This window comes from Scardinius erythrophthalmus, assembly GCF_964197995.2.
Source record: "Scardinius erythrophthalmus genome assembly, chromosome: 8".
NCBI lineage: Eukaryota > Metazoa > Chordata > Actinopteri > Cypriniformes > Leuciscidae > Scardinius > Scardinius erythrophthalmus.
This window is the reverse complement of record NC_138228.1, coordinates 47,232,663-47,259,878: the sequence shown is the minus strand read 5'-3', so window position 1 is coordinate 47,259,878 and position 27,216 is coordinate 47,232,663. Positions and strand designations below refer to the sequence as shown.

General features: G+C 38.8%; 1 protein-coding gene across 1 annotated transcript in view; it reads right to left on the bottom strand.

Annotated features, from left to right (window-relative positions):
• mob2b (MOB kinase activator 2b) overlaps nucleotides 1-17,986 on the bottom strand; it is a 60,799-nt gene extending 42,813 nt beyond the window's left edge. Inside the window, exon 1 of the mRNA XM_081371915.1 lies at nucleotides 17,525-17,986. Within this exon, the coding sequence (XP_081228041.1) occupies nucleotides 17,525-17,541 (17 nt within the window). The 5' untranslated portion in view covers nucleotides 17,542-17,986. The remainder of the gene's footprint in view (nucleotides 1-17,524) is intronic.
• Nucleotides 17,987-27,216: the final 9,230 nt, after the last annotated feature.

The window sequence follows — 27,216 nt, the reverse complement described above, 5'->3', positions numbered from 1 at the left end:
CTTTGACACTTCAAAATGTTCCCCAAGACATAAAGTAATATGAATTGAGTGATTTAATCCAAGTATTTTGAGCCGATATGATCACAGATTTATTTATTAATATTTATACAAAATATTGCCAAAAGTAAAAAATTATATGTAGCTATATTTACCCTTTTGGTTGAATATTTTTGGTGTCTGAAATCACTAGTTGAGACTGACATGCATTATTTAAGCCCTTACATATTTATAATTGAAGTAAACATTACTTCATTTTTCATGTAGTTATTTAAGTGAACCATAAGTGACCCAAGTTAGAGTTTGGCAGATTTATTTAGGCTTTTATTCACATATAAACATGATCAATGCGCGTACATAGAGCACATCAGATATGGTCAACGAAAGCTCAAATCTGATTGGTTGACGCACAAGAACAAACCTTATTGGTTTAAACACGTTTGAGCTTCTGTTTCCCATATTTGATGAGCTCTACATTAAGATAAACAAAAGTCTAATGGATCTGGAACAACTTGAGCGTGAGTAACTATAATTAAATGAATATTAAAATTTTTAGGTGAAGCTTTCAAGCATCATAAAGCACAAAATGTTAAAATCTTATATATAACTACTAATATAATATATAACTGCTACTGAAACAGCTACTGAATGAGCTAGGCCTATTAGTTCATCAAAAACACATTTTTTTCTTTCCAGCATCATTGCTGTGCTTGGGAAAGTTAAGCAAACCCTTCTGAGCCCTAAATAATAGATTTCCACTGATGTCAGGTTGCTATCTTTGGTAAGCAAACAAATCGCAGTACCAGATTTGTGTACAAGCTAAAAATGAGACATTACAAACACCAGCTTTCTGTCCTAACAAAAACGTTGTATAAGCATTTAAATGTTTAAATCAAGACCAAAAACTCACGCAAAATAGATCACGACTGGTGAAAGAACAAAGAAGTGCTATAGGACAAATGCATCCTCTAGGCCTGAGAAACGGCTGATCCCTGAACAGCTCAGAGGTGATTTTACAGGAGATTATTTCGTGCAATCTGACTGTGAGAAGGCTACTACAGGTCAACAACTTGCACAAGCTCCCCTGTCCTTTACACACAGCAGCGCTAATCTCACTGCAGACCGAGTGCATGAGCGCGAGTACGGCTGATAGAGTGTGTCGTGGTCACGGGTAGACGACATCCATTAAATCTTGACCTTCAAGGTCATTTGGTACAAATTACATACAGTACGCCGAGATTGATCTGTACAGCTACTCTGACATACAGTTGACACTTTTATCCATAGAGACTAAAGGGCCATACACACCGGGACAAATATCAGCGCGCGTTATTCGCCAGCGTTTGTGTTCACACCCAAGCGATTTTCGCTGACGCTGAGCCGAGTGAACATGCAAAATTGCGTCAAACCAAAAAAACGAACCCGAGGCGTTTATTAAAAAATGATGCTTTTACGCGTGGCCTTTATCGCGTCGGTGTTCACACTAGGGATGCGCGGTATACCGGTACTGCAAAAATACCGGTATATATTATATTTCAAACGGTACAATATCATAATTTTGCTCAATTCGGTATTTAATGCGCTGCTGTTTCGAAGTTCACCGCTAGGCGGCAGTGCGCTACCCAAACTGACGCGGGTCACGCACAACCGGCAAACGGTGACAACGGAGGAACACGATGGATCAAACAGATGAAGCTCATTCTACACGCCCGAAATTAATAAATAAAGAGAGCAGTAGGAGTGAAATATAGCATTACTTTGCCTACAAAAGTAATGAGAAAGGTGAAGCAACAGACCTCAATGCACCACTCTACAAACACTGCCTTAAATTTGCGACGGGAGGCAACACATCAAATCTGGCTAACGTTGAGCAGTTGTCACTTGATCATCCTGACTTGTTCAAAGAGTTCAGAGATCGACAGGTGAGTCCATCATTCAACTGTTTTAATTTAGACTTTTATTCATAGCGCACATACATAAAAGCTTATCAATTAAATATGACACGGTAAACACGAAAGCTCAAATGTGAATGAAAGTTGCAATGAAGTTTAGGTCTCATAATTTTTGCACTTTCAAACAATCATATATTAATTGAATTTGAATGAATAAAGAGATTAGTGATATTAATTTTAGTATTAGTGATAGTAAAATGAATGGCATATCACTGCTGCTGTGGCGAGTGCGACCCCTAGAGGAATCTAAGGAATCTAGAGTAATAGTAGTAATATGGATATTACTAATATGAATGTTAGAGTAACACTTTACATTTAAGCTACATTTGTCCACATTCATTAGGTAACCTGACCTAACCGTATTATAGCATTTATCAATCTAGATCAATCAGTAATTATTATTTATACTAATACATGTTTAGCATGTTAACATTACTTTATATGCAATGCATTAAACTAATATGAACCCAAACACAAACCAAACAGTAATCAAACCAAGATGAATAAATGCTATAAATGTTGATAATTCTCTGTTAATGCATGTCAGCTAAAAATTATTCATTTCATTATTCTATTATTATTCTATATTAATCAATTATTATAGATATTAACCTATTTTAATTGTATCATTTCAGGTTTTTCTTTCTTTTTTTTCAAAATCAAAATTTAATCTACTGTAAGTTCCCTGACTGTTTTTTTGTTTATTTATTTATTTTAACATTTTGATACTTTTTGTTTGCACATTCAGTACTGCAGTTTCAAGCAGTGTTTTTTAATAAAATTGTTTCAATTCACTTAAATTTTGAGGCTGGTTATTTGTCACCCGTGGTATCGATGTAGTATCGATACCGAGGTATTAGGTTCTGGTACCGTACCGAAACCAAAATTATGGTATCGAGCCATCCCTAGTTCACACTCACATTGGCGCCCTTTGTTTAGTCACGAGGCGTTAAACGTCGGCGAATATCGCACGCGAAATTCGTCCCGGTGTGAACAGGCCTTAAGGCCATGTGTCCACCAAAGCGTTTTTTTTTTCCAATTGTTTTCAATGGGAGCGCCGCGTTTTTTAAAACGCCATGAGCGTAACGAGCGTTTTTTCCATAGACAGTAAAAGAACTGGGCACAGCGACCCCATTGGATTCAATGGAGAAAAGTGAAGTCAATTAGAAGCACTTCTTCCTGATGGCTGAGCGTACTGCGCAGACTCAAACGGAGCTTGACAACATAGATGTGACATGAGCAGCCCGTCTGTCTTCTAGTAGCTATGCCGAGAGAAATCTGAATCATTCCCTTCCGAAACTTGCAGAGACGGAGAGTGTGAGTAGGAGCTGTCCATGAGCTGGAGCAGGAGCAACTTTTGCTAAGTATTCTGATTAATTATTTTGTCATTTTGCCTCCACGTCCCCCTGATTGCACGCGAGCTTCTCCTCCTGTCCATACGGTAATCTCTCTACTGTGCGACAGAGAGTCGCGTAGTTATGACGCAATCGTTAGCCTATTTTTACAAAAACGGCTTCTACGGGGCCATAACGTAAGATACAAGGTAATGGAGACTTTTATACATTGTCGTGTTTCTTTAGGAATAAATAATGGACAAATTGAGTCTTTAAACGCCTCAGATGTAAAGTTATTCGCTGTCAAAGTGACGCCAAAATGAATGGGAGTCAATGGAATGCTAACAGCAGGTGGGGGTCCGCTAATCAATGGCGGCGCCCGGGGAAGCTTCAGTGTTTTCTGAAAGATTAGAAAATATGTAACATTGTATCGACATTTTAATATAGAATCAACACAGAAACAAAATATGTGTGAAATGAGATACTAGTAACACTTTCGCGGATATTCCGTATCATAACAAGCAAAGCGTCTCAACTGAAATGCAGCGTTGCCAAAACGCTCTCAAGCGCCCATAGCTAGGCGTTTAGCAGAGCGCTAGCATTTTCAGCTGGCTAAGAACGCTTTAGTGGACACACGGCCGAGAGTCCGAAAGATGTGCGGTTTTCCGTATTCGTCATTCGGTGGCTCTGAATTGTCCAAACATCTCTCCAAAAGGCTAGCTATGGAAAACGCAGAAAATCAAACACGATCCGAATTTTTTCATAACGGACGAAAGTTTCGTAGGCAGTGTGTAAACATGATTGACAGGTCGTATTTATTTTTTTACATGCGACATTTTCAGTGTGCAAGGACCTTTAGACACCAACAACATTTACATTGTCATTTAGCAGACACCTTTGTCCAAAGCGACTTACAAATTAGGACTAAATTAAGCGAGCCATCGTGAAGAGGCAAAAACAACGCAAGAAGTGCTCAAAATACAAAGTTCAGGCATTGCTCAGAGTAGCATAAGCCAGACAAGGGAGGATGAAAGGAAAAGGTTTTTTTTTTTTTTTTTTTTTTTTTTTTTTTATGAGGTTAAGTGCTCACAGAAGAGATGGGTTTTCAGCTGTCTTTTGGATGTTGTCAGGGATTCTGCATTCCAGATGAGGGTGGGGAGAGCATTCCACCAGCAGGGAACTGTGAATGAGAATGTTCTGGAAAGTGATTTTTGTGGCTCTCTGTGAAGGAACCCCGAGCCGTCGCTCTCTGACCGATCGTAGGCTTCTGGTAGGGATGTAGGAGCGAGTGGAAGTAGGAGGGAGCTACAAGAACAAGAACTACAAGAACAAATCCCACTTTGTATTAGAGCTGCATGATTAATCGTTTAAAGATCGCAATCTCAATTCAAACAGCCACGTGAACTCATTAGGGCTGTCACTTTTGTGAAAAAAATCCTGTTCGATTTTTGAGACATAAGTGTTCATTGAATCGGTTGTAAAATCGATTTTCCATGTCTAAAGACGTTTCCATTTTAAACGCAAAATATGGGCAAATCCACGGACAACGAACAGGCATTAGGACGAACGTAAAGAGGGCGCTTGAGACGCACACAAGTCTGCAATATTTCTGATGATTTATTGGCGTGAAGTTTCGTACACAATGACAAACAGGAGCGCAACATTCTCGAAAAACAATAAGCAGAGTGGACTGCCATAGCATAAATGAAAAACATTACCTCAGTCTTCAACATGGCTGTGTTTACGATTAGAAATGTCAAACAAATTTTGCCTACGTAGGCGATTGTAGACGCGTAGCCCGAATTTGTATCTGAATGCATATGACTGTCCGCATACCGGCAGAATTCACAGTTTTGTAGTAAAAAGAGACGCATTATGCAGAAAGATAATTTGCTGTTATGCGTGTTTGTCAGAGCCTGCAGTCGCTGTGTGACACGCGTTCGCTGCGGGCGTATCGTGACGAGCTGGACGCGCTCCGAAAAAAGACAGTTAAAATCGATTCCCTATTTTAGTTTTCGAAACTTGCGTTGGTTGGTCCAATCGATTGTGCAATCGATTTTCGAACAAAAAGTGACAGCCCTATTATTCATAAATTAAAGCAATTCGGTTACGTCTATTAAACGTTCGACAAGAACGATCACAGCGAACATTCAGGTCTGTGCTGCCGCTGACCGAGAGAGAGAATCTGCGTTACAATCATTCAAATCAATCACAGAAGTACTGGGATAAAAGTTTATATATCCGACATAAAAGCTGATGTCTACGGTAGCGATAAAAATAGAGTAAATCACTTTTAGACGCTTCAAATAACGATTGAACATTGTTTCACCACTAAGCGACTTAATTTTTTATTTTATTTTATTATTATTGAATCATTCATTCAAGAGATTTGTTAAAGGAGTGGTATAGTGACATTTTCACAAGATGTAAAATAAGTCTCTGATGTCCCCAGAGTGTGTGTGTGTGAAGTTTTAGCTGAAAAACACCACAGATATTTTTATATAGCATGTTAAAGTTGTCACTTTTTGAGGGTGAGCAAAAACGCACCGTTTTGTGTCTGTCCCTTTAAATGCAAATGAGCTGCTGCTCCCAGCACAGGGGGCGGAGCTTCAAGAGTTTGCACTTACACACACATGCACTGAACATTTCAAAAACTTTTAGCCTTTTATGTTCACACCGGAGTCAGACAAAGATGGAGAGACTCAAGAAGTGACAACATGTAAAAGCAACAGGACATTTCTGAATGGTTATTTGATGAAGTTATGAAGCTTATGTGTAGTTATCTTCTAGTCATTGATTAGCATATTCTGTCTTGATCAACTATAATTCGCGTTCTCGGGGGCGGAGTTTATGCAAATTTTAGGTTTGGTGATGTCACTAACCCGGGATGAATGTTGTGCAGTCTCTACCAGCCGTTTGTTGTAGTCCTTAAAAAGTTTAACTAAAGTTAAAAAAGTGAAATCATAATCAACCACCCCTTTAAAAAAAACACTGATTCATCCAGTAACTTTATGAGTGAGTCATTGAATCATTCAAAAAAAAAAAAAAAAAAAAAATTGTAATTCAAATAAATGTAATATTTTTTTAGACCCACTGCAGCACGTTTGTAGGCATCTAACATGAACAATGTTGCACTACTGGAGCTACAGCACTTCAGACAGTTCAGTGTCAGTTCAGTTCAGTGTAGATTCAGATCTCACACACACACACACACACGTTCATCTGTGAGGTATAGGGAAAGCCTGCGGGACGTCTGATAAAACTCAACATAATCCATTAAAGCTCATTCCTGCTCCATACAAGGAAAACACAAGCTTCAATAGGAATCCCTCTCGCTCTCGCACGCCTCATTTGCATTTTCTTCTCTGCATTTAAGTATGCAAACCCAAAAAAGGTGACGTAAGCCATTCCAGCCGTTTTGCAAACGTCAACGCAAGGATGAAAAAAGCGAAAGTAACAAATGGAGGAAGAGGAAGAGATGAAAGCAAGAAAGCAAACCCTGTTTGAGATGCGATGTAGGCCATCAGGAACTGAAACACACGTGAGCGGAAGAGAACGGCAAGAACACACACACGCTTTACGCCAGCGCTCTGCTTTTATATGGACCTGTTTGTCACACATTTCATGTCCTTTGTTTGGTTTGAAAGCGGTTTTCTGAACTCACCATAAAGTTTGCTTATAAAGATAGACTGGAGAAGGTTGGCAAATCCAACGGGACAAAAATATGGGTGGGAAAGAAATGAAGCCACATCTTCTGATCCGGAGTCGTTCCTTAGCTAGTATTCAGTGCTGACATTTATCCCAAACAAGAGAAAAGGGGGATATATATATACATATCACGAACTGAATCCATGATACGGTATTATTGCGATACTCCATCAAAATGCTAAATTTGGTTTTACATTGTGTGTGTAAATGAATAGTCTTGGACTTGGTGCTGGAAACCCAAAGCACAGGACAATAGAGACACCAGAATAACAATATTCATGATTCTGAAGATGAAAACTTATTTTAGATGAATATGCTTGAACTCTGTCACTGACTAGATATATTTAAAATAATGTAGGCCAGTTTTTACCAGTAACATTAGACATTTAGCATTTATCAGGACCCAAATATATCCCCCATAAATATAAGACTGATGATTTGGAGGGAGAAATGCATTTTCTTAATCTTTCCAAGTTTGCTGTGCTCTTTTGTAGGGCTGAACAATGTGGCCAACATTTTGTGATTATATATCATTATGGCTATAAACTAATCTTAATAATAAATGCACATTAAAGTGACAAACTCAGAGCAGATTCACTCTTAATTAATTAAATCGCAGCCTTTGCATTTTGATAACGCACTAAGACATATCACGATTCGGGTTCGATTTGGACTAATCACGCGTGTTAGCTTCACGCCACAGAGCACGCGTGACAGCCTGACAGCCTAATCGAAGCACATGAGGCCTGGTCTAAAGATAGCAGCTTCCGGTCTGAGGCACAACAACAAGCTCTTCGCGTGCGATTCTGAGAAGAATGATGCAAACATCTCCAACATCCTTCTTTAAACTCTCTCGTCTCTGCTTAACCGGCGGCAGGATCTATAAAAAGCGCCTGGGCCTGAAGGGAGTGTGTTTCTCCTCATCCTCACACACGTGTTCCCCAACACAACCCTGACCTCACAGACAGACAGACAGACAGACAGAGAGAGAGAGAGAGAGAGAGAGAGAGAGAGAGAGAGAGAGAGAGAGAGAGAGAGAGAGAGAGAGAGAGAGAGAGAGAGAGAGAGAGAGAGAGAGAGAGAGAGAGAGAGAGAGAGAGAGAGAGAGAGAGAGAGAGAGAGAGAGAGAGAGAGAGAGAGAGAGAGAGAGAGAGAGAGAGAGAGAGAGAGAGAGAGAGAGAGAGAGAGAGAGAGAGAGAGAGAGAGAGAGAGAGAGAGAGAGAGAGAGAGAGAGAGAGAGAGAGAGAGAGAGAGAGAGAGAGAGAGAGAGAGAGAGAGAGAGAGAGAGAGAGAGAGAGAGAGAGAGAGAGAGAGAGAGAGAGAGAGAGAGAGAGAGAGAGAGGTGTGAATGCATTTGGTTAGTTGGTGATAGTTCAGCCACAAATTTTAGAGACTTTTAGTTAAATATTTTACCAATTTTACCAGCATGAACATGTTTTATGTTTCTTGGTCTATAGGGGTGTAACGATCCCCTCACACGTTACGATATATATCACGATACGATATTATAACGATATTCCAAGACATATGATAAAAATTATTTTTTTATGTAACTATCCTCAATACATGTTGTTGCATTTTTGTATTGCGATTTATTGTGACACGATATATTGTCACACCCCTATTGGTCGCACAGGTTTGGAATGACATGAAGGCGAGTTACAATGATGACAACATGGATTTACAATCTAATATGCATCTCTAGAAACCCACAGCACAAAGACAAGCACTGAAAATAAACATGCTAAAAGAGAGAAGTGGAGCGTACCCACACCTGACACTTCACCACAACCTCCGACAGCCAGAGCACACACACTCACACACACTCTCTCCAGCAGGAAGAGGAAGTGCAGCATTTACAGCACACTCGCATTCATCAAACACACTCACGAGGATAAACGAGGAAAAGTTTCACTTTCAGTTCATTCGATACAGACTATAAACACTTTATAAAGTCATTACTTAAGTGAGTGCTGATGTAACACCACTACATGTTTATCAGTGCGAGCATTAAACAGCCTGATCTCCACCAGCCTTCACACCCATAAACAACAGATCAGTTCAGAGAAACGCTTCAGACTCGGGTCACAGAAGCTCAAACGTGTTTAAACCAATAAGGTTTGTTCTTGTGCGTCAACCAATCAGATTTGAGCTTTCGTTGACCATATCTGATGTGCTCTATGTACGCGCATTGATCATGTTCATATGTGAATAAAAGCCTAAATAAATCTGCTAAACTCCAACTCGGGTCACTTACGGTTCACTTAAATAACTACATGAAAAATGAAGTAATGTTTACTTCAATTATAAATATGTAAGGGCTTCAATAATGCATGTCAGTCTCAACTGATGATTTCAGTAAGCAAAATATTCGACCAAAAGGGTAAAAATATCTTTTTTTTGTGTAATATTTAACAAGTACACTCAACAGATAAACATGAGCAGTGTAGATGCATTTCACTGTGACTAATAACTTGACTAATGACTTGTTAGACAACATCATACACTCACGCCAGGCGTGTTTAAAGCCGCAGGACTCGTCGGGTCTGTCGTGTTCGGCTCGCTGCTCCTCAGGAGAAGCTCATGGGAACCGCACAGCTCTTCGTGTTTCCAGATACTGGAAGAAACTGTCAACTAATGCCCATCACACTTACACACACCAGCATCAGAGCAGAACAGACAACAGATCTGATCCACATCAACACACACACACACGGCACGGATATTCCTTCAGTCTGCCTCGCTCTCAACTAATACTACCTCCAAAAGCCCAATTATTCAAGCGCTCAGAGTTGTGGGACGGGAGACGAGAGACGAGAGTGCTGTGCTGGGAATTACACACTCCCAAACTGCAGAACATCAAGCCTAGTTTCTATCAGGGTCAACTGGAAGCACGTCTTCATACAGAGATCATACAGTCTCTGTTCATGCAGAAGGCTTTTCTGAAGGCCACACACACCTGTCTGATTTTATGCATCATTTCTAGCATTAACATTTAAAGGGTTAGATAAATCATATATCTATTACTTTATAAACTATAATCACTGGCTTCCGGTAAGGGCCGTCAACGAGTCTAGTTCCGGCTGAAGAGAGAACTCTGACGCGATGCATGACCTCTGACCTCTGTAAATTATGGGATAATTTTAATTTTAAATTTAAACCCTTTAAGATCATCCAATTAAGAATTGAACCCTGACAGCAAGTGAAACACGTGAATGTGCTTTTAGTTTGGAGGTATAAGTCTCATTTCAGTTTCACATCCCGGACGAGCCCCCAATACTTGCGTCTCCGGTAACAAATAATCAGCGGTTCTCAATTGAGGGTTGCATGTCTAATAGGGGAAAACTAGCCACATTACTAAACACCACATCTATATTTCTAAAACATTAATAAGCACAAATATACTGTGTTGGGTTCCCACTACTCAATCCTGAAACCAAACCAGTTGAGAATCACAGACACAACTGATGACGCTCAGTCTGTTTATCATTAAAAACGTGGTGTCAGACAAGCATCAGGATTACCACATTTGCTATTCATCCGACACACACATTCTTCTTGAGGAGTGCTGAACTGCCCAAACCTGTGTTCGAGAGTCACACCCTTACATTAGAGACGCCGAACACTGATAGACGGTCCACAACCTGAGCCAGAACCAGGCCACTCTCCCGCTCCTCAACCTCCAGCGAGACCACACATCAGACCTATCAGACATCAGGGCTCCACAAGCTCACGCTACGCTCCTGGATACCCATGCTAAACCAGGAAACATGAACTTTGGAGTTGTTTCTGTATTACAGCTGGGAAAGCTGTTGCCGTAATGCTATTTGCAAAGGTTTTAGAGGGAAAAAAACAGCAACTTCTACAGTGTTGTGAAAGTACAGCTTATAGATTTGCATGCTGAATGCTGTAATTTGTTTTTGTTTTCAATTCACGTTTATTTGGGTAACACTTTATGGTTAGCCTACACTTTATTTTACAGTGTCCTTGTTACACGTTACATGTACTTACCATAGTAATGAGAGTAAATTATGCATTTACATGCAACTAACCCTCATCCTACCCTAACCCTATAGTAAGTACATGTAGTTGCTGAATATGACTCAGCACTTAAATATATAATTACACTGTAACAAGACACCTTAAAATAAAGTGTAACCCACTTTATTTGACAGTTTTCTTGTTATATATGTTACATGTACCCTAGTACTAACTAGGGGTGGGCGATATGGCAAAAATATCATATCACGATTTTTTTCAGGAAAATCACGATTAACGATTTTATCACGATTCTTTTTATGTTGGTTTTACTATTTTGTGACTTAGCATTACAGGCAATCTAATGTCCATATTCTAAAAACAAAACCTTAGGTAACAAAATAAAAAATAAATAAAAAAAATGGCAGACAGGGGCAAAGATAAAAATATGTGTCATTTTCTTTGTTATTAAATATTAAGATCACAGATACACATTACACATACACAACTTAATATACAAATTAAATAGGCTAAACAGTGCTTTATATTTTCAGCTAGAGTAGGTGTATTTAACAGTAGCATTGAAGAAAGTAATTAAATGAACAAATATGAAAATAAAACAAAACAGACTTCACTGTATAAATTAAACATTGATACTTATTAAAGCTACTATTAAAGTTATCAGTCAAGAGCATTGAGTGATTTTCTCTTTGCATTTTGTTGTTTTATTAACATTAAAGGGAAAGTTCTCCTAAAAATTCAAATTATCATAATTTACTCTCTCAAGTTGATTTAAACTCGAATAAGTTTCTTTCTTCTGTTGAAAATAAAAGTTATTTGGAAGAATGTGGGTAACCAAACAGTTGATGTACCCCAGTGTGATTACCATAGTATAGCCTATGTTTCTCCTATGGAAGTCAATGGGGACCAGCTACTGTTTGGATAGCCACATTCTTCAAAATATTAATATTAGAAAAACATTAGAAAATATTAGAAGGAAATGAATACAGGTCTGGAACAACATTAGTGCGTAAATGATGAGATAATTTTTTTTTTATTTTTTTTTTATTACTATCCCTTTAAGGACAAGCGGCAGCGTGTTTACTATTGCTACTGTCTCTTTAAGAGTTGCGCGCGACGCGTCTAATATAGCAGATTTTCTCTCAATTTTCTCAAGTTTGCTTTCACTTTAGACATAAACGACTTTATGTAAACCTTGTGTGTATTTGACAGTATAAGCACAATAAGACTCGAAAGATAACTTAGTCCAGTATCCAGGCGCTGGTAGACAGGCTTTTAGTGCATGTGAGCTTCACATGTACGCGCTGAGGAACACACATGTTAGAGCAGCGCATGAGCGCGCAAATTAAATGTTTAACCGACAAGGCATTAAAGCACATGCAAATTATAAACTTTTGTGAACTGCAGTGTCCCGTTCCGCTGCGTTAACATTTGATGTGAATATACGTCGCGTTGTTCAGTATGTTGGGACAGAGGCGCCAGAACAGATATAGGCTAATGCACGATTCTACGATATTTCTTCAAAAGCAGATCGTGGAGACATTTTAATCGCCCACGATCAAAAATCGTCATATCGCACACCCCTAGTACTAACAGTAAATTATGCATAATTACATGCAACTAACCCTCAACCAAACCCTAACCCTATAGTACATGTAGTTGCTTAATAATACTCAGTACTTAAATATATAATTATACTGTAACAATGACAGAAAAAAAGTGTAACCTGTGTATAGCGCTCTTCACAATACATAGTTTCAGAGCATCTGTACAGAAAATGCATGTCTACATTATAATTTGAGCTAGCCTAATTTGCTTCATAAAGAGAGGATTAGTAGCACTTCACTAGTCACCATTTGACAGCTGACCACTATAAACACACAACACTTGAGAGGAAAACACCCTTTTGAAGGTTTTCACAGTTGGACGTCTGGAGACATACAGTAAACGAAAAGCCACAAGACACGTACAGTAACAGACATTATCGGTCACACTTCAAATGATGATGCAAGAATGTAAAGCTGCCTACGGGTTGCATACCAGACACGCTCGCAAACACAGTGTCACGTCAGGTTATCGGTACAGCCGGCCAAAGCCCAGGAACACATCAGTGCAATGCACAAACACACACCATCAAACCTTAAAGGTGCAGTGTGTGATATTTAGGAGGATCTGTTGACAGAAATACAATATCATATGCATAACTGTGTTTTCAGTGGTGTATAAAGAGCTTACTTAATGAACCGTTAAGATTTTATTACCTTAGAATGAGCATGTCTCTCTACACACACACCGCGGGTCGCCTTACATCGACATGTTTCTACGGTGTCCCTGAGTGGACAAACTCGTTTCGTCACTATGTTGTTCTTCATGATAAGAAGCTAGAGCTAAAGTCAGCAAGTAAAACACTGACACAATGATGAACAAGTGACAATAATATTCGCAATAACATCGTTTAACTGAATAATTAAGTAAACATAATTTCTTAATTTATCTTTGTAAAGAAACCTCATTGCTGAACTGGCTACTCTCTGCTGTCTCAGACAACGACATCACTTCCTGTCGGCCACCATAACTTCTGTTGGGTGCAGTTCGTAACCTCACCACTAGATGTGGCAAGAAATTACACACTGCACCTTTAAAGCCTGTTTTAGTCAATTCCTCTCAGCTGTGAGGTCGTAAGTCGCCACAGTCAAGTCGTTTATGAGGTCTTAAAGGTATAGCGGAGGATTTTCTTTTTCCGGGTGGGTAGTGTAAACTATTGGTCCACCTAAGTGTCAATCATTCTGGTGATATGTTTACGTAAGGCCGTCGTACGTGCTCGTCCCTGGCTCGTCCCTTAGTTTTCGCTTTCTGCGCATGCGCACTTTCAGGTGTTTATGTTTGGTGAGCTAGAGCTAAGCCATTCATTGAAGCTCGCCGTTTCACCGGGTCCTTTGAAAATGTCTGAGGGTCGCAAGAGAAAAAGTTTGTACGAACTGTATGAGAAGAAGAGAAAGGCCTCAGAAGAGAGAAACAAGATCAGAGTGTTTTTGGGAGATTGTTTCACACGATGGCGTGCGCTGATAACACAGGTTGGGCTTCCCACTGATGCCTCAGTCGCGAAGTTTCTACTCGACAGGTAAAGTTTGGCATGCTATTTGGAGAAAAAGTGCAAATCTTCTTTTGGAAAGTAATCTTGTATGAGCGATGCCGACAGCAATTTGTAAACAGAGCGTGCACGAGGAGAACCTCGCACACGTTAATAGGCGTTCCCTCTCGGGAGCAGGTAGTGTGTTGTGCGCATGTGCATTTTTTCAAAAAGTGGAGAGGGCGGTTCTTATCTAAAATTCGGAAAGATCCTCCGCTATACCTTTAAGTAGAGATGCACCAATATTCATTTTGGCCAATACCGATAACGATAACTCTTTATATTTGAAAGCCGATGACTGATATAGGCTATCAGCCAATAAATCTACACCCAAATTATTATTAGGGGTGCGCCGATCCGATATTCGGTATCGGTATTAGTCCGATACTGGCCAAAATCACTGGATCGGATATTGCATGAATCGCGGGAGTATAACCCGATCCGATACGATCACGTCCCTTAGTCCTAAATTGTCATACAAATGCTTAACAACACCTGAGAGACATGCCGTAAAGAGAGATGAGCAACACGCATCACGCAGGGTTGCCAGATTTTCACATACAAATCCCGCCCAATTGCTTCTTAAAAATAGCCAATCGCGTTTCGGGGTGGGAGAGACCGCGACTTCATCTGGCTGGAGTCACGTTACTTTCTCCCGGATGCCTGTTAGATCACAACACTGGAGTAGAGAGCACTACTGTTCAGAAATTAAAACTGTTAAAAGGCTCAAACTAATTGCATAATATAACACTACGCATCAATATCTCTTCCCTTTGTGCTTTGAACTTTTCAATGCGAAGTGCTGTCGCTGTGCACTGTGACTCCATGTCGCTTCAAGCGCATCATTCTGCGCACGAAATGCGCATAAGCGTTTCGTGCCGCTTGGAGCCTTTCATATTACAATACTTTTGAGCAACGAAAGTTTATTGATAGCTTTAGTTGTTCTGTCCTATCTATCATATGTTGCTGCTTCATTAAAAAGCTGCGCTTAAAATTTTAAAAGAAATGTTTTTTAAATATATAGTAGCCTATATATTTTGTCCGTTTTTTGTTTTACAAAGTTAGGAAAATAATGTTTAAGTCAAGCTTAAAAGCCTTTCACAAAAGAATAATCACAGTCTCTTCCCCACAGTCAAGCATACAGATACAGTTTATTAGGTAATTCAGCACTTTTTTGAATTATTATTATTTTAGTATCGGATTGGTACTCGGTATCGGCCAATACTGAATCCCAGGTATCGGAATCGGTATCGGAGGCAAACAAGGCGGATCGTGCCACCCCTAATTATAATATATTTTTAGAGGATAATCACAGAAACAAAACTCAAAATGACAACATTAAAAATGATCATATTGGCCGATACCGATATAACGTGCATCCCTACTAACAGGACTGAAAAATACTGATGACTCATCTTGCCTTGTAAAGATTTCTGTCCAATCAAAATCCCTCTAGATCAGGGCTGGCCAATCCTGTTCCAGGAGACCTGAAACCATGCAAGTGCTAGAAGTGGGAAGCCGAATCCAGAAACATTGTGCAAACCCATTGCTGACTGTGTTCTGTTGGACCAAAGCATTACTTCAATGACAATGAGTTTTAAGACTGAGACCAATGCACTGCAAAAACTGCTCAAATCAACGGCAAGCTCTTGTAAGGTCAGCGCAGAGAGGGAAACAAGCCCTGGTCATGTGACACCTCCACAGGAACTCTGCAGGCGGCGGTTAGGATCACGCAGGACGGGTTTAAAGGTCAAAAACAAGCACAACCATGAATGCAACATATCATCAACGCTGAACATCCATATCCAGCTGATTGCATTGGATGCTTTTTCTAGCAGACATGCTAATGATGCTAATGATGATGAAGCAGAATCAGACCTGCGATCAGTTCATGCTTGCACTGCGAGCTATTATTGTGTCATAATCACTGTGAATTCTATAAAGCCTGAACATGTTTTAAAGGCATGTCGAGTCGCCTCTTTTCAGGAAGCGGACGTCGACCTAAACTCAACCGCTTTCATTAATAGCACAGTCAGACCACGCTGTTTTTTTGGCAACAACTTGTATGACACGTCGAAGTACGCAAATTGTGGTCACAAAATACAAATTTGTCAAGCTGATTTGTGCAAACAACTCTGAAAGATCATCATGCACTTTAGGGATAAATCTCACTGGAGCTGCAAGACATCGACAATTATTAATATTATATATAACAATATAACCAAGACATATTTACATATTAGTGTGCAATGATGACAAGTGAAATCAAAAAGGATATTAGTCTATTACACTATTAATATGTGTCGAGATACTAAACACACACTAAATACTATGACAGGTTAGTGGAAAAACTGTAAAAAAAAAAAAAAATAATAATAATACATTTTAAGAAGAATGATAAGATTAAAATAAATAAGCAAACAAATCAATTCGATTAAAATAAATAAATGAATGTGACTAAAACAAAAATGAGTAATTAACCAAACTTTAGAGTCGTGGTGAAGTTTGATTATTATTATTAAAAATATATTACAATTAAATTAACAAATAAAAAAAATACATTTAGCAATGCATTACTATAATGAGTAAAAATATAATATAGCTCAATAGAAACTAATTTTAGATTTATAATATTAATTTTCCAGTTTAAATAGGGTGTTTATAAAAGATATATGCATTTAAAATCTTAGGATGGGGGTCTGTCACAATCACACGACGAGGATGATCATATTGTGTAATCTAAAAGACAAGCCCTGATGCCGAAGATGATGATGATGACGAAGATGATGATGATGATGATAGCAGGCGCGTCATATGACAGAATCACGCACGCGATCAGTTCAAAGCACTAGCGTCCGGGAAACACGAGCCTGCAACTGTGCAAACAGGACATTTTTGGGAGACAATTTGCACAAAACACTTGACTTAGTCAGTCGCCGTCCCAGCTAACAGAGAGCGTTCTCAGAGCTGGCGAGGTTCTCTCAAAGTCACGAACAAACGTTCCTGCAGTAACGTTCGTTCAAGATGATCTGGTTTTTAATAATGTTCTCGAAACGTATGCACAAAAACATCATTTACACATCATCCATGGAATGTTGCATATTCGTCTTGTTCTATGTTCGTTGATTTGATACATTCAAAAGTAACATTTGCACGTAGAGTTTGAAGATGGAACGTTAATGGAACATGCATTGTGTCATTCTTCACACATCTTGCAAAATGTTACTTTTGAATGTTCTCTTAACGTTCGAAACGTCCAGCTCGAGTTCGAACGTCATTGAAACGCTTCGAACGTTCAGAAATAACGTCATTGGGAACGTTAGCTAAACGTTCTTCGAATATACCTTTAGCTGTGATGCAGGAGCACCAGGTCAATCAGGACAATGATCTGAAAACACACTCACCCCATTAACCACTCCATGATGCCTGAACGGGATAAATCCAGCTAGAGCTGCCGTGCTCCTCGTCCTGTTCCCCGGTACCGCGAGCTCGCCGTGTGGATCTGCGTTCTGCGGGTTTAATCGGTGTTCTCCGAGCGAAAGCGCGTTAGTGAGACGCGGATGAGCTCCAGCGCGCTGATCAAGGACCGCATTGACTTTGACGTTTGGCGAAGGGTGGCAGAGGAGAGTTTCTGCCGTGAATGGTCGTGTAAAGCCGCGCTAATCTCTCCGCGTCTGTGCCGGCGTAGGGCTCTCTCTCTCCGGGCACCGAGTCGCCGGGGCACCGCGCTTCACCGGAGACGGGCTCGGATCGGGGCACGGGGCTCTTGCTGAGCTTGTAGGGCAACTGGAGTGGCTGTTTTCAAGCTCTGCCATATACAGGAAATCCGGAAGTAAACACAGGTTCGATTGCCGACCCCCTCTCTCCCGGGATGTTGTCTGTTCACTGATGCATGCTGGGATATGTAGTTTTCTCTCGAAGCGGAGGACTACACGCAGACGTGACGCACGCAAGACGCGCTTAAGCGGTGTTTTTATTTTTATTCTTTTTTACCTGTTATTCTATTACCTGTAAAATGGTCTGGGGGACGTCACCAAACAAATACAACGGTGCCACTTTACAATAAGGTACATTAGTTAACATTAGTTATTGTATTAACATGAACTAACCATGCGCAATACATTTGTACCTGTATTTGTTAATCTTTGTTAACGCTAGTTAATAAAAATACAGCTGTACTTTGTTAGTTCACAGTGCAAGATTTTAAGATTAATTTATTCGTGCAGGTAATTATTAGTTCATGTTAAAGTCCCCATGAAATCAAAATTGACCCTATTTACTTTGTTAGCGCATATTACTATTCTTGTGGTGAACAATTAATCCGTGCAAGAAAATATTTTAAAAAAAAAAATTTTACCATGGTAATCTTTAATCAAAATCTGAAAATGCCCCTCCTCTCTGCATTGGAGGACCTTCTCTGATGACGTAGGTTTGAGGAATAGAGAGCCTAAGTCCCACCCCTTCCGGTCGACCACCATGGGACCTTATTTCGGAAAAATATTGTATGGTAGTCAATGGCGAGAGACAACAAATATTTTGATCTCGTTTGAATTGTGCCCTGATTTACACATATGATGTTTGTCAATTTAAAAGATACATTTTAAAGTCAAGAAAGTCGCAGCTTGATGTAAAACTGCTGAGGTATAAGACTGTGAAAATACGTAATTACAAAGACTACAAACCCAGAAGGCGCACATGCGACGTCATACCTTTTCTCTGAATGAAGCTAACTTTACTGAAGCTAACGTCTGTCATTTTTTCTATAGTCTTACATTATAATCGTAACGCAACGCCGTCATGCCTGAGTGTTTTGAGCCAGAATACACACATACGAGCAACGGATCTTGTGACGTACATAGTGCGAGACGAGAGATGTAGTTCATTGAGCGATTTTCACATAAAACTAAACGTTACTCTTCTGTTTTATGACAAACTGCGACTTTCTTGACTTTCATAATTACCTTTTAAATTGACAAACATCATATGTGTAGTTCAGGGCACAGTTCAGACGGAATAAAAAGATAAGTTATCTCTCGCCATTGACTTCCATACATATTTTTTCCGAAATAAGGTACCATGAGCCGGAAGCGGAGGGGCGGGACTTAGGCTCTCTATTGGTTTGGGAAACGCTTAACCACTCCCCTCAAACCGTTAGTCTGTTATGAGCAGAGATGGAGAGGAGGAGCGCTAGAGTAAAACCCTGCCCTCTGTTCAATATTCCTTTTCACTGGGATATACGTCACAGCACTGGAGAAAAGTCGTTTGCAACTTCCGGTTCACGGGGACTTTAACTAATAGTTAACTAATGTTAACTAATAAACCTTATTGTAAAGTGTTACCAATACTAGGTACAATAAATGCAGAGAGGTATTCTTTGAAATATCACATACAATCTGTCTGGTTAATCAGTTAGGGTTGGGGAAAGAAGATGCAACCATATTTTTAATTCTCCTGACAATATATGACACATAATCTCATCTCAGCACTTTTTTGTAGAATGACTACGCTATTTTTTTTATCTAAATATCATCATTTGTGAGATTTAGTCAGTCAAAACCGTTTTGATGTTGATTGATCTAATTTTGTCTCTCTGGAAAATAGATATTTATTACATTTTGTTTTATTGAACAGCCTATCAAACTTTTTTGTGTCTATTTGTTAATGACACATTCATGTTTTTAGATTTGTGGAGTAAAAGTTATAGTTTAGTTTAGTCAAATTAGACCCTTGGGGTAAGATGAGCCACATACAGCATGCTGTTATAGTGTTATTGTTTTTGAATGTAATACTTATTAATGGGGTTATTATTCAGTATTCCATAAATTAGATGTGCATTTCAGACATCTTTGCTTTCATTAAAACCTATAGGTTAGTTGAGTGAAATCATTTAGTGCATTCTTAGTGTTGTTATTATGACATCTTCAGTTAAAATATGGGCGATTAAATAAGTGCATATTCATATCCCTGTATATGAATCATAGAATAATTTTACCAATCAAATAAATCTCTTTTACTGGGATTCTGGTTGGTTTGTCATCGGTCATTTAATTATTATCAACTTAATTGACTAAATACAATTTTAAATACAAATGTTTGTTTCATATTTTACATTAATGACACTTTAAAAATTAATAAATATTAATAAGAATTTATCAATATACAGGGCCTCGTGTGTGTGTGTGTGTGTTTTTTTTTTTTTTTTTTTTCTAATGCCATTAATAGAAACATTTGCTTATTTAGATGTTATAGCACAAAATGTCAAATATTAAAGAAGGGGTAAGTTATATCCCAATTTTAAAATGGACTTCCTTTCTGACCAGTGCCTGACTTCAGTTCTTTCCTGTTATACATCCTGTTCATTTTCTCACCATTGTATACACAATCAAGCTATAACACACACCATTTAAATCACTGAGTTTGACAAGAGCATATTATTTCAAAATGTGATATTGCCTTTTATAGAAATACCTATTATTAAAATAAATTGTAATTGATTTTAAAAGTTACAGAATGTATCACCTAAGCATCTGAAAAACAAGTTACACAATTCATAGTCTTTTTTCTGTGCTTTCCTGAGCATTTTTACCAATTGCTATACATTGTAAAACAGCTAAAGAAGCTTCTTTGATGTGTTAAAGAAGTTCATGGATTCTGTTTCCTGTTCATCATTTGATCAGATCCACCAGAGGGCGTCGGTTATCCTCAAAAGAAACTCGTGTTCTGCTTTTTCAGTGTTTTCTTCCGTCTTATAGCAAGCAAGCAAGCAACTTTATTTATATAGCACATTTTCAAACAATATACGTTGCGCCAAAGTGCTTTACAAAAATGATAACATTAAAATCATACAACAAAGCACACATAACTTATTCAAAAGCTAAGGAAGTTTTTTTAAATAAGACTTAAAAGTGCCCATTGATGGAGCTGACCTCACGTGGAATGGGAGACTATTCCAGAGTTTGGGACCTACCACAGAAAAAGCAGGTTATATAATACAGGTTTGTCCCATTTCTATCACCATTGGTTGTGAATCCACTCCAAGATAATAGACGACAGAGTTAAAACTTAAAATAAATAAATAAACAGTGGCTACTAAAATGTGGGTTTGAGCTTTTGGAGACACTCGTGAAATCTAGAGCAAATCACCTCAAAGCTATTGAACAGGCATGGACTAAAAGCTACAAAACGTCCATTTTGATGGGAATCGTAATAGAACAGAAGCATTACACACACCTCTGTTTGACCTCCCTCGTTCCTTCAGGATTTCCTAACACTGAGAGAGAGGAGACTGCAGAGGAGATGTCCTCCTGAGGTACAGTGTGATGACACTCGCTCCTGGAGCCAGATCACTGTGTTTGAGCCGCAGGGCTGAATATAACACCGACAGGACAGACAAGGTCGTTCCAGGGAACATCTCAGCTCAGATCGATAGAGAAACATCTGAGATCAGCAGCCTGAGGCTGAGAGTTCACCAGAGCTCATTCAGATGCAGGACCTCGACTCTGCATCAGACACCTGTCCCTTTCTGTCATTCATAAACACACACACACACACACACACACACACACACACACTCTCTCTCTCTCTCTCTCTCTCTCTCTCTCTCTCTCTCTCTCTCTCTCTCACACACACACACACACTCACGTTCCTTCAGCTAAGAGAGTTTATTATTATTAAGACACTTTATTATTATTTGTTAAATGAAGGTCACATTAAAGTTTGCTAGACCTTCATTTAATTTATTTATGTATTTTTTATTTATAAATGCATTACACATAAATATCGGTTTTACTGTTTCACCCTTGTCAGCTTAACTTCCAATCGTAAAACTTTTAAGAGCATGGTAATATAAACAAGAGAAAGAAATAATCATAAACCATTACAATATTTATTCTGTAAATTATATACATACATAGAAGTATTTTCAATATACATATGTCAGGATTTTACTGCCACTTCCAAGCTGTAATTTTGTCCACTTAAGTATAATATTTATACATATAGCCTATATGTATAAGACAAAATTGTCTGGCCAAAAATATGTTTTCCATCATCATCATCATCTCCACCAGAGAATGATATTAAACACCTTGTCCAAGCTCTTGTTCTATCCAGACTAACATAATCTGTGCTGGATATTAAATTGTTGGATAAAAGGACATAAATACTAAATTCCACTGTGACAATATGCATCTTTGTAGATGTTCTAGTAATGTGGTCTGTGAAGTTCAACTGATCATCAGTCACAACTCCAAGGTTTCTGGCTGTCCTGGATGGAGTTATGGTTGATGAGCCTAGTATAGCTGAATGGAGAAGTTGTGGTGCAGTGTTGGGTTTGCCGGGACCAAAAGCAGGTCTGTCTTCACAAAACTGAGTTGAAGGTGGTGGTCCTTCATGCAGCAAGAAAGGCATCCAGACAAACTAAGATGCAGGAAGCTGCCATCAGATCATCTGGGTGGAATGAGAGTTAGAGTTGTGTGTCGTCAGCATAACAGTGATGGGAAAAGCCATGTTTCCGAATGAAAGATCCCAGTGATGAGATGTAGATGGAGAAGAGAAGCGGTCCCAGCACTGAGCCCTGAGGCACTCCAGTAGATAGATGATGGGACTTAGACACTTTACCTCTTCACAACATCCTGAAGGACCTGCTGAGAGCGAAGACTCGAATCATTGGAGTGCAGTTCCTGAGATGCCGGACAGACAGATGCAACAAGATGAGAACTGAGGATTTGGAAGCTGTTCTTTGTGTTCATACCCAAACGATTTTCACAAATTCAGTGCAAATTCACTCCCTGACAGTAGATGGCGCTTATTGAAAAACATAAATACGCCGGTACACAAGGTTTACGCTTCTGACACTCGCTTCTCACACAGAAGAAGAAGGGAGCCAGTATTTACATGCTTGCCAAAACCATTCACACACTTTTCCCCTCTTATCAAGATTGTTGTAGTCGCTGTGGTGTTTGTCACAAAGTTCTTTGTGTTCAGACACCAAAGAGACCAGCAGCTCTACATTAATCTTGCCTCGTTGCATCTTCTTCTTCGTCTACTTACTTCCTCTTCGTCGTCTTCTTCTATCAGTGTGTGCTCGGCAAGACATTTTTGAGCTTGAGCGCCACCAAGTACTGTAACTTCAGCAGCTCCAAAACCAAGTCCCGCCCTCCATTTTTTCCTGTAGCCGTTTTACTCATATATACATCACAAGAACAGACCATAACAACTTCCGGTTCATGTAGACTTTAAGCAGTTGTGGCCTAATAGTTAGAGAGATGGACTGTAACCCAAAAGTCGCAGGTTTAATTCTCAATAGGAAAATTTAGGTAGGTGAACAAAAGCGCCAATCTCATTGGTCGGACAGTTTTTAACATGGCGCATCAAACCAAAAAAATGAACCTGAGGCATTTAAAAAAAAAAAAAAAAAATCACATTGGCACCCTTTATTTAGTCACGAGTTGTTAAATGTCGACAATAAGCGCACGCGATAATGCATGAGGCTTCAGTGACCTGTGTTCATATCTGATCCTGCATGCTGACCATTGCGCTTCACTGTGGAAGCTGCAGCACGATTACTTATTCATAAACAGTGGTTGTTGTGCAGGGGGCCATTACAGGACACGAGACTTGAGATAGCATTGCATTACCTACTCATTTATTATGAATGGAACCAAGGACGATCACTCCCTGCTGTAACTGCGAAAATAGATGCACTTGAGAAGCATTAAAGTGCTGCGGTGAATGATTCGGGACCCAGCCAGAATCTGAAAGCGGAAGCAAAAAAACTATTGACAGGATACCCTTAGATTTTATTTACTTTTTTTTAATGCATGATCCTGGTATAATTGTGTGTGATTCATTGCTGTATGCTATTCTAAATAAAATAAATTATTAGATTTAGAAACGGGGCCAGTGTTATTTTAGCATTGTTGAAATTGTTTGTCAATATTTTGAATTAGATTTTACTTTTGTATTTTCTGTTTTCATTTTTTGTCATTTTGTTGTGTGTTTTGTCATTATTATTAGTTTTCATTTTTTTTGTGCCAACATGATTTTATTTTTAGTTAATTTACTTTTAGTTATTTAGCACTTAAACTAAACGAAAATTAGTCTAAAGGCCTGTTCACATCAAGGACGATAACTATAAAGATAACGATAAAGATATAATTCTAAAAATCGTTCTCCATATTAAAGAATAACAGAGTTCACACCACAACTATAACGATAAAGATATGAGGAACGATATCGTTGGGATCACTTTCAGAACGATTTTTTTTCCAGCTGTCAAACGATAAAACACTGACAGCCAATCAGAATCCATTCTAGCAGGTCATCCATTTTCGCTACTTTGAAACCGCAGCGCGGCGCGCGCGTGCTTAGAAAAAAAAACCGTTATCGGTCGTTGGTGTGGACGCATATATAGTTATCTTTATCGTTATCTTTATAGTTATCGTGCTTGGTGTGAACGGGCCTTTAAAGGGGTGGTTCGGGATTTTTGACATCGGACCTCATTTTTAAGTCAGCCTGGTTGTTATTCATCAGTGGAGACATTTTTTTTTTTTTAATTATCCAGTCCTTATATTTGGATAGTTAGCCGATGCTAGGCTAGCGCGAGTCAAGGGTAGATGTTAGCCAGCCATTAAAAACCGTTTTACCCACTCCACAGTGCACCAAACGCAAATCAATTATAACACTAGACTATCGATGCAAATGTACGTTGAGAGAATAATGTTAGAAATCAAACTTACCTTTCATCACATTGCATTAGTTATAATTTGTTCCCTGTAATCATAAGCCTTGTCTACAGCAGCAGCGGAGTGATATTGATTACCTAGGCAACCGAGTGAGCCGGTACACACATGTACTGCACACACTGTAGTGCTCTTCTGTTCTGTGTTTACTTTTTGCCGCATTACCAACTGGAGCAAAGTAAAATTCCGCAGCTGCTGATAAACTAGTTCCTTTGGGATCATTGAGATGAAAGGTAAGTTTGATTTCTAACATTATTCTCTCAACGTACATTTGCATCGATAGTCTAGTGTTATAATTGATTTGCGTTTGGTGCACTGTAAACGGACACGGTAAAACGGTTTTTAATGGCTGGCTAACATCTACCCTTGACTCGCGCTAGCCTAGCATCGGCTAACTATCCAAATATAAGGACTGGATAATTTTTTTTAAAAAATGTCTCCACTGATGAATAACAACCAGGCTGACTTAAAAATGAGGTCCGATGTCAAAAATCCCGAACCACCCCTTTAATGTTGCCTTGGAAACTAGCTGAAATAAAATAAGTTTATGTTTTTTTTATTTATTTATTTTTATATGCCATATGCAATATATTATACTGTATATCATTTCAATTTTTAGTTAATAATAACCCTAATGATAATTCACCTCACATCTTCTAAAACATCTCCTAAACCACTGTATTCTGACATTTAAAATGATTTTATTGATTTACAATAATGATCTTGGCCTCTATTAATTGGAACACAAGTAGTTCACTGCATGAAGCTTATGCAAGTCTCGAGGAGGGTGAAATGGAGAGAAGCAGGATGGGAAGTGTTGTTTATTTTTAAAGCAGTATTAGTCACTTGCTCTTGATCATGGAAAGAGAAAAATGGCCTTATGACATAATCATCCTTTAATAGTTTCCATATAGAGCGTCTGGACTCCACATCACAGTGTCACGTCTGGATATAATCAAATCTTCTCTTTATCGGTTCTTCACACGCTCTCTCACACACAGGCCTTCAAACACACGTCATCTTACGCTTCGTGTTCCCAGATTAAAGGTGAAAACTGTTGTTGTTTTTTCATTATTTACATAATTTTACACTTAAAACAAATGATTGTACATGGAGCAGGTCGCCTCATGGAGGACGATGTTGAGATCATGGGTCACCCCTCTCTAGGACAGGCTTTTCCTCATGGAATAAATGAATCATGACTTACTAACCATGGCTTAGTGTCTACATCAATTACGCCGGCAATCCACACTGAACCCACACCACACTAGATGTCAGTATTAAAGTGCAAGATGTCTTTTTTGAGGGTGAGCAAAAACGCACTGTTTTGTGTCTGTTTCTTTAAATGCAAATGAGCTGCTGCTCCCGGCACAGAGGGCGGAGCTTCAAGAGTTTGCACTCACACACACATGCACTGAAAATTTCAAAAACTTTTAGCCTTTTATGTTCAAACTTTGTTCAGACAATGATGGAGAGACTCGAGAAGAAGTGACAACATGTAGAAGCAACAGGACATTTCTGAATGGTTAGTTGATGAATTTATGAAGCTGATGTGTAGTTATCTTCTAGTCATTGATTAGCATATTCTGTCTTGATCAACTATAATTCGCGTTCTCGGGGGCGGAGTTTATGCAAATTTTAGGTTTGGTGATGTCACTAACCCGGGATGAATGTTGTGCAGTCTCTACCAGCCGTTTGTTGTAGTCCTTAAAAAGTTTAACTAAAGTTAAAAAAGTGAAATCATAATCAACCACCCCTTTAAAAAAAACACTGATTCATCCAGTAACTTTATGAGTGAGTCATTGAATCATTAAAAAAAAAAAAAAAAAAAAAATTTGTAATGTCAAATCATAATCTACCACCCCTTTAAATTATCCTGTTTGTCATTATGTTTCTCTGCTCACTTATAGAAATTTAGCTTTTATAGCCTATTAATTCTACTTGAACGGTTAGTTCACCCAAATGTGAAAATTATTTATATGATTTACTGACCCTCAAGCCATCCTAGGTGTATCTTCTTTCAGATGAACATAATCAGAGTTATATTTAAAAAAAAAATATATATATACACCTAAGATGGCTTGAGGGTAAATCATGGGATAATTTTCATTTTTGGGTGAACTATCCCTTTAACTGAGATCCTCCTTTTTGTGCAGTTAAATACTGCCATCAAAATTAAAGCACACGGTATAACTTGTATTCACTTTTTTAAAGGTATAGTTTAATTACTGAAGTTTGATTAAAGGAGTCATGACCTGCAATTTTCACTTTTCCACGAGAATCAATGTATGTTATGATTGCCTAACGATTATACACTGGCCGGGAAGCCGATATTTAAAAGTGAAGCGTTCGTT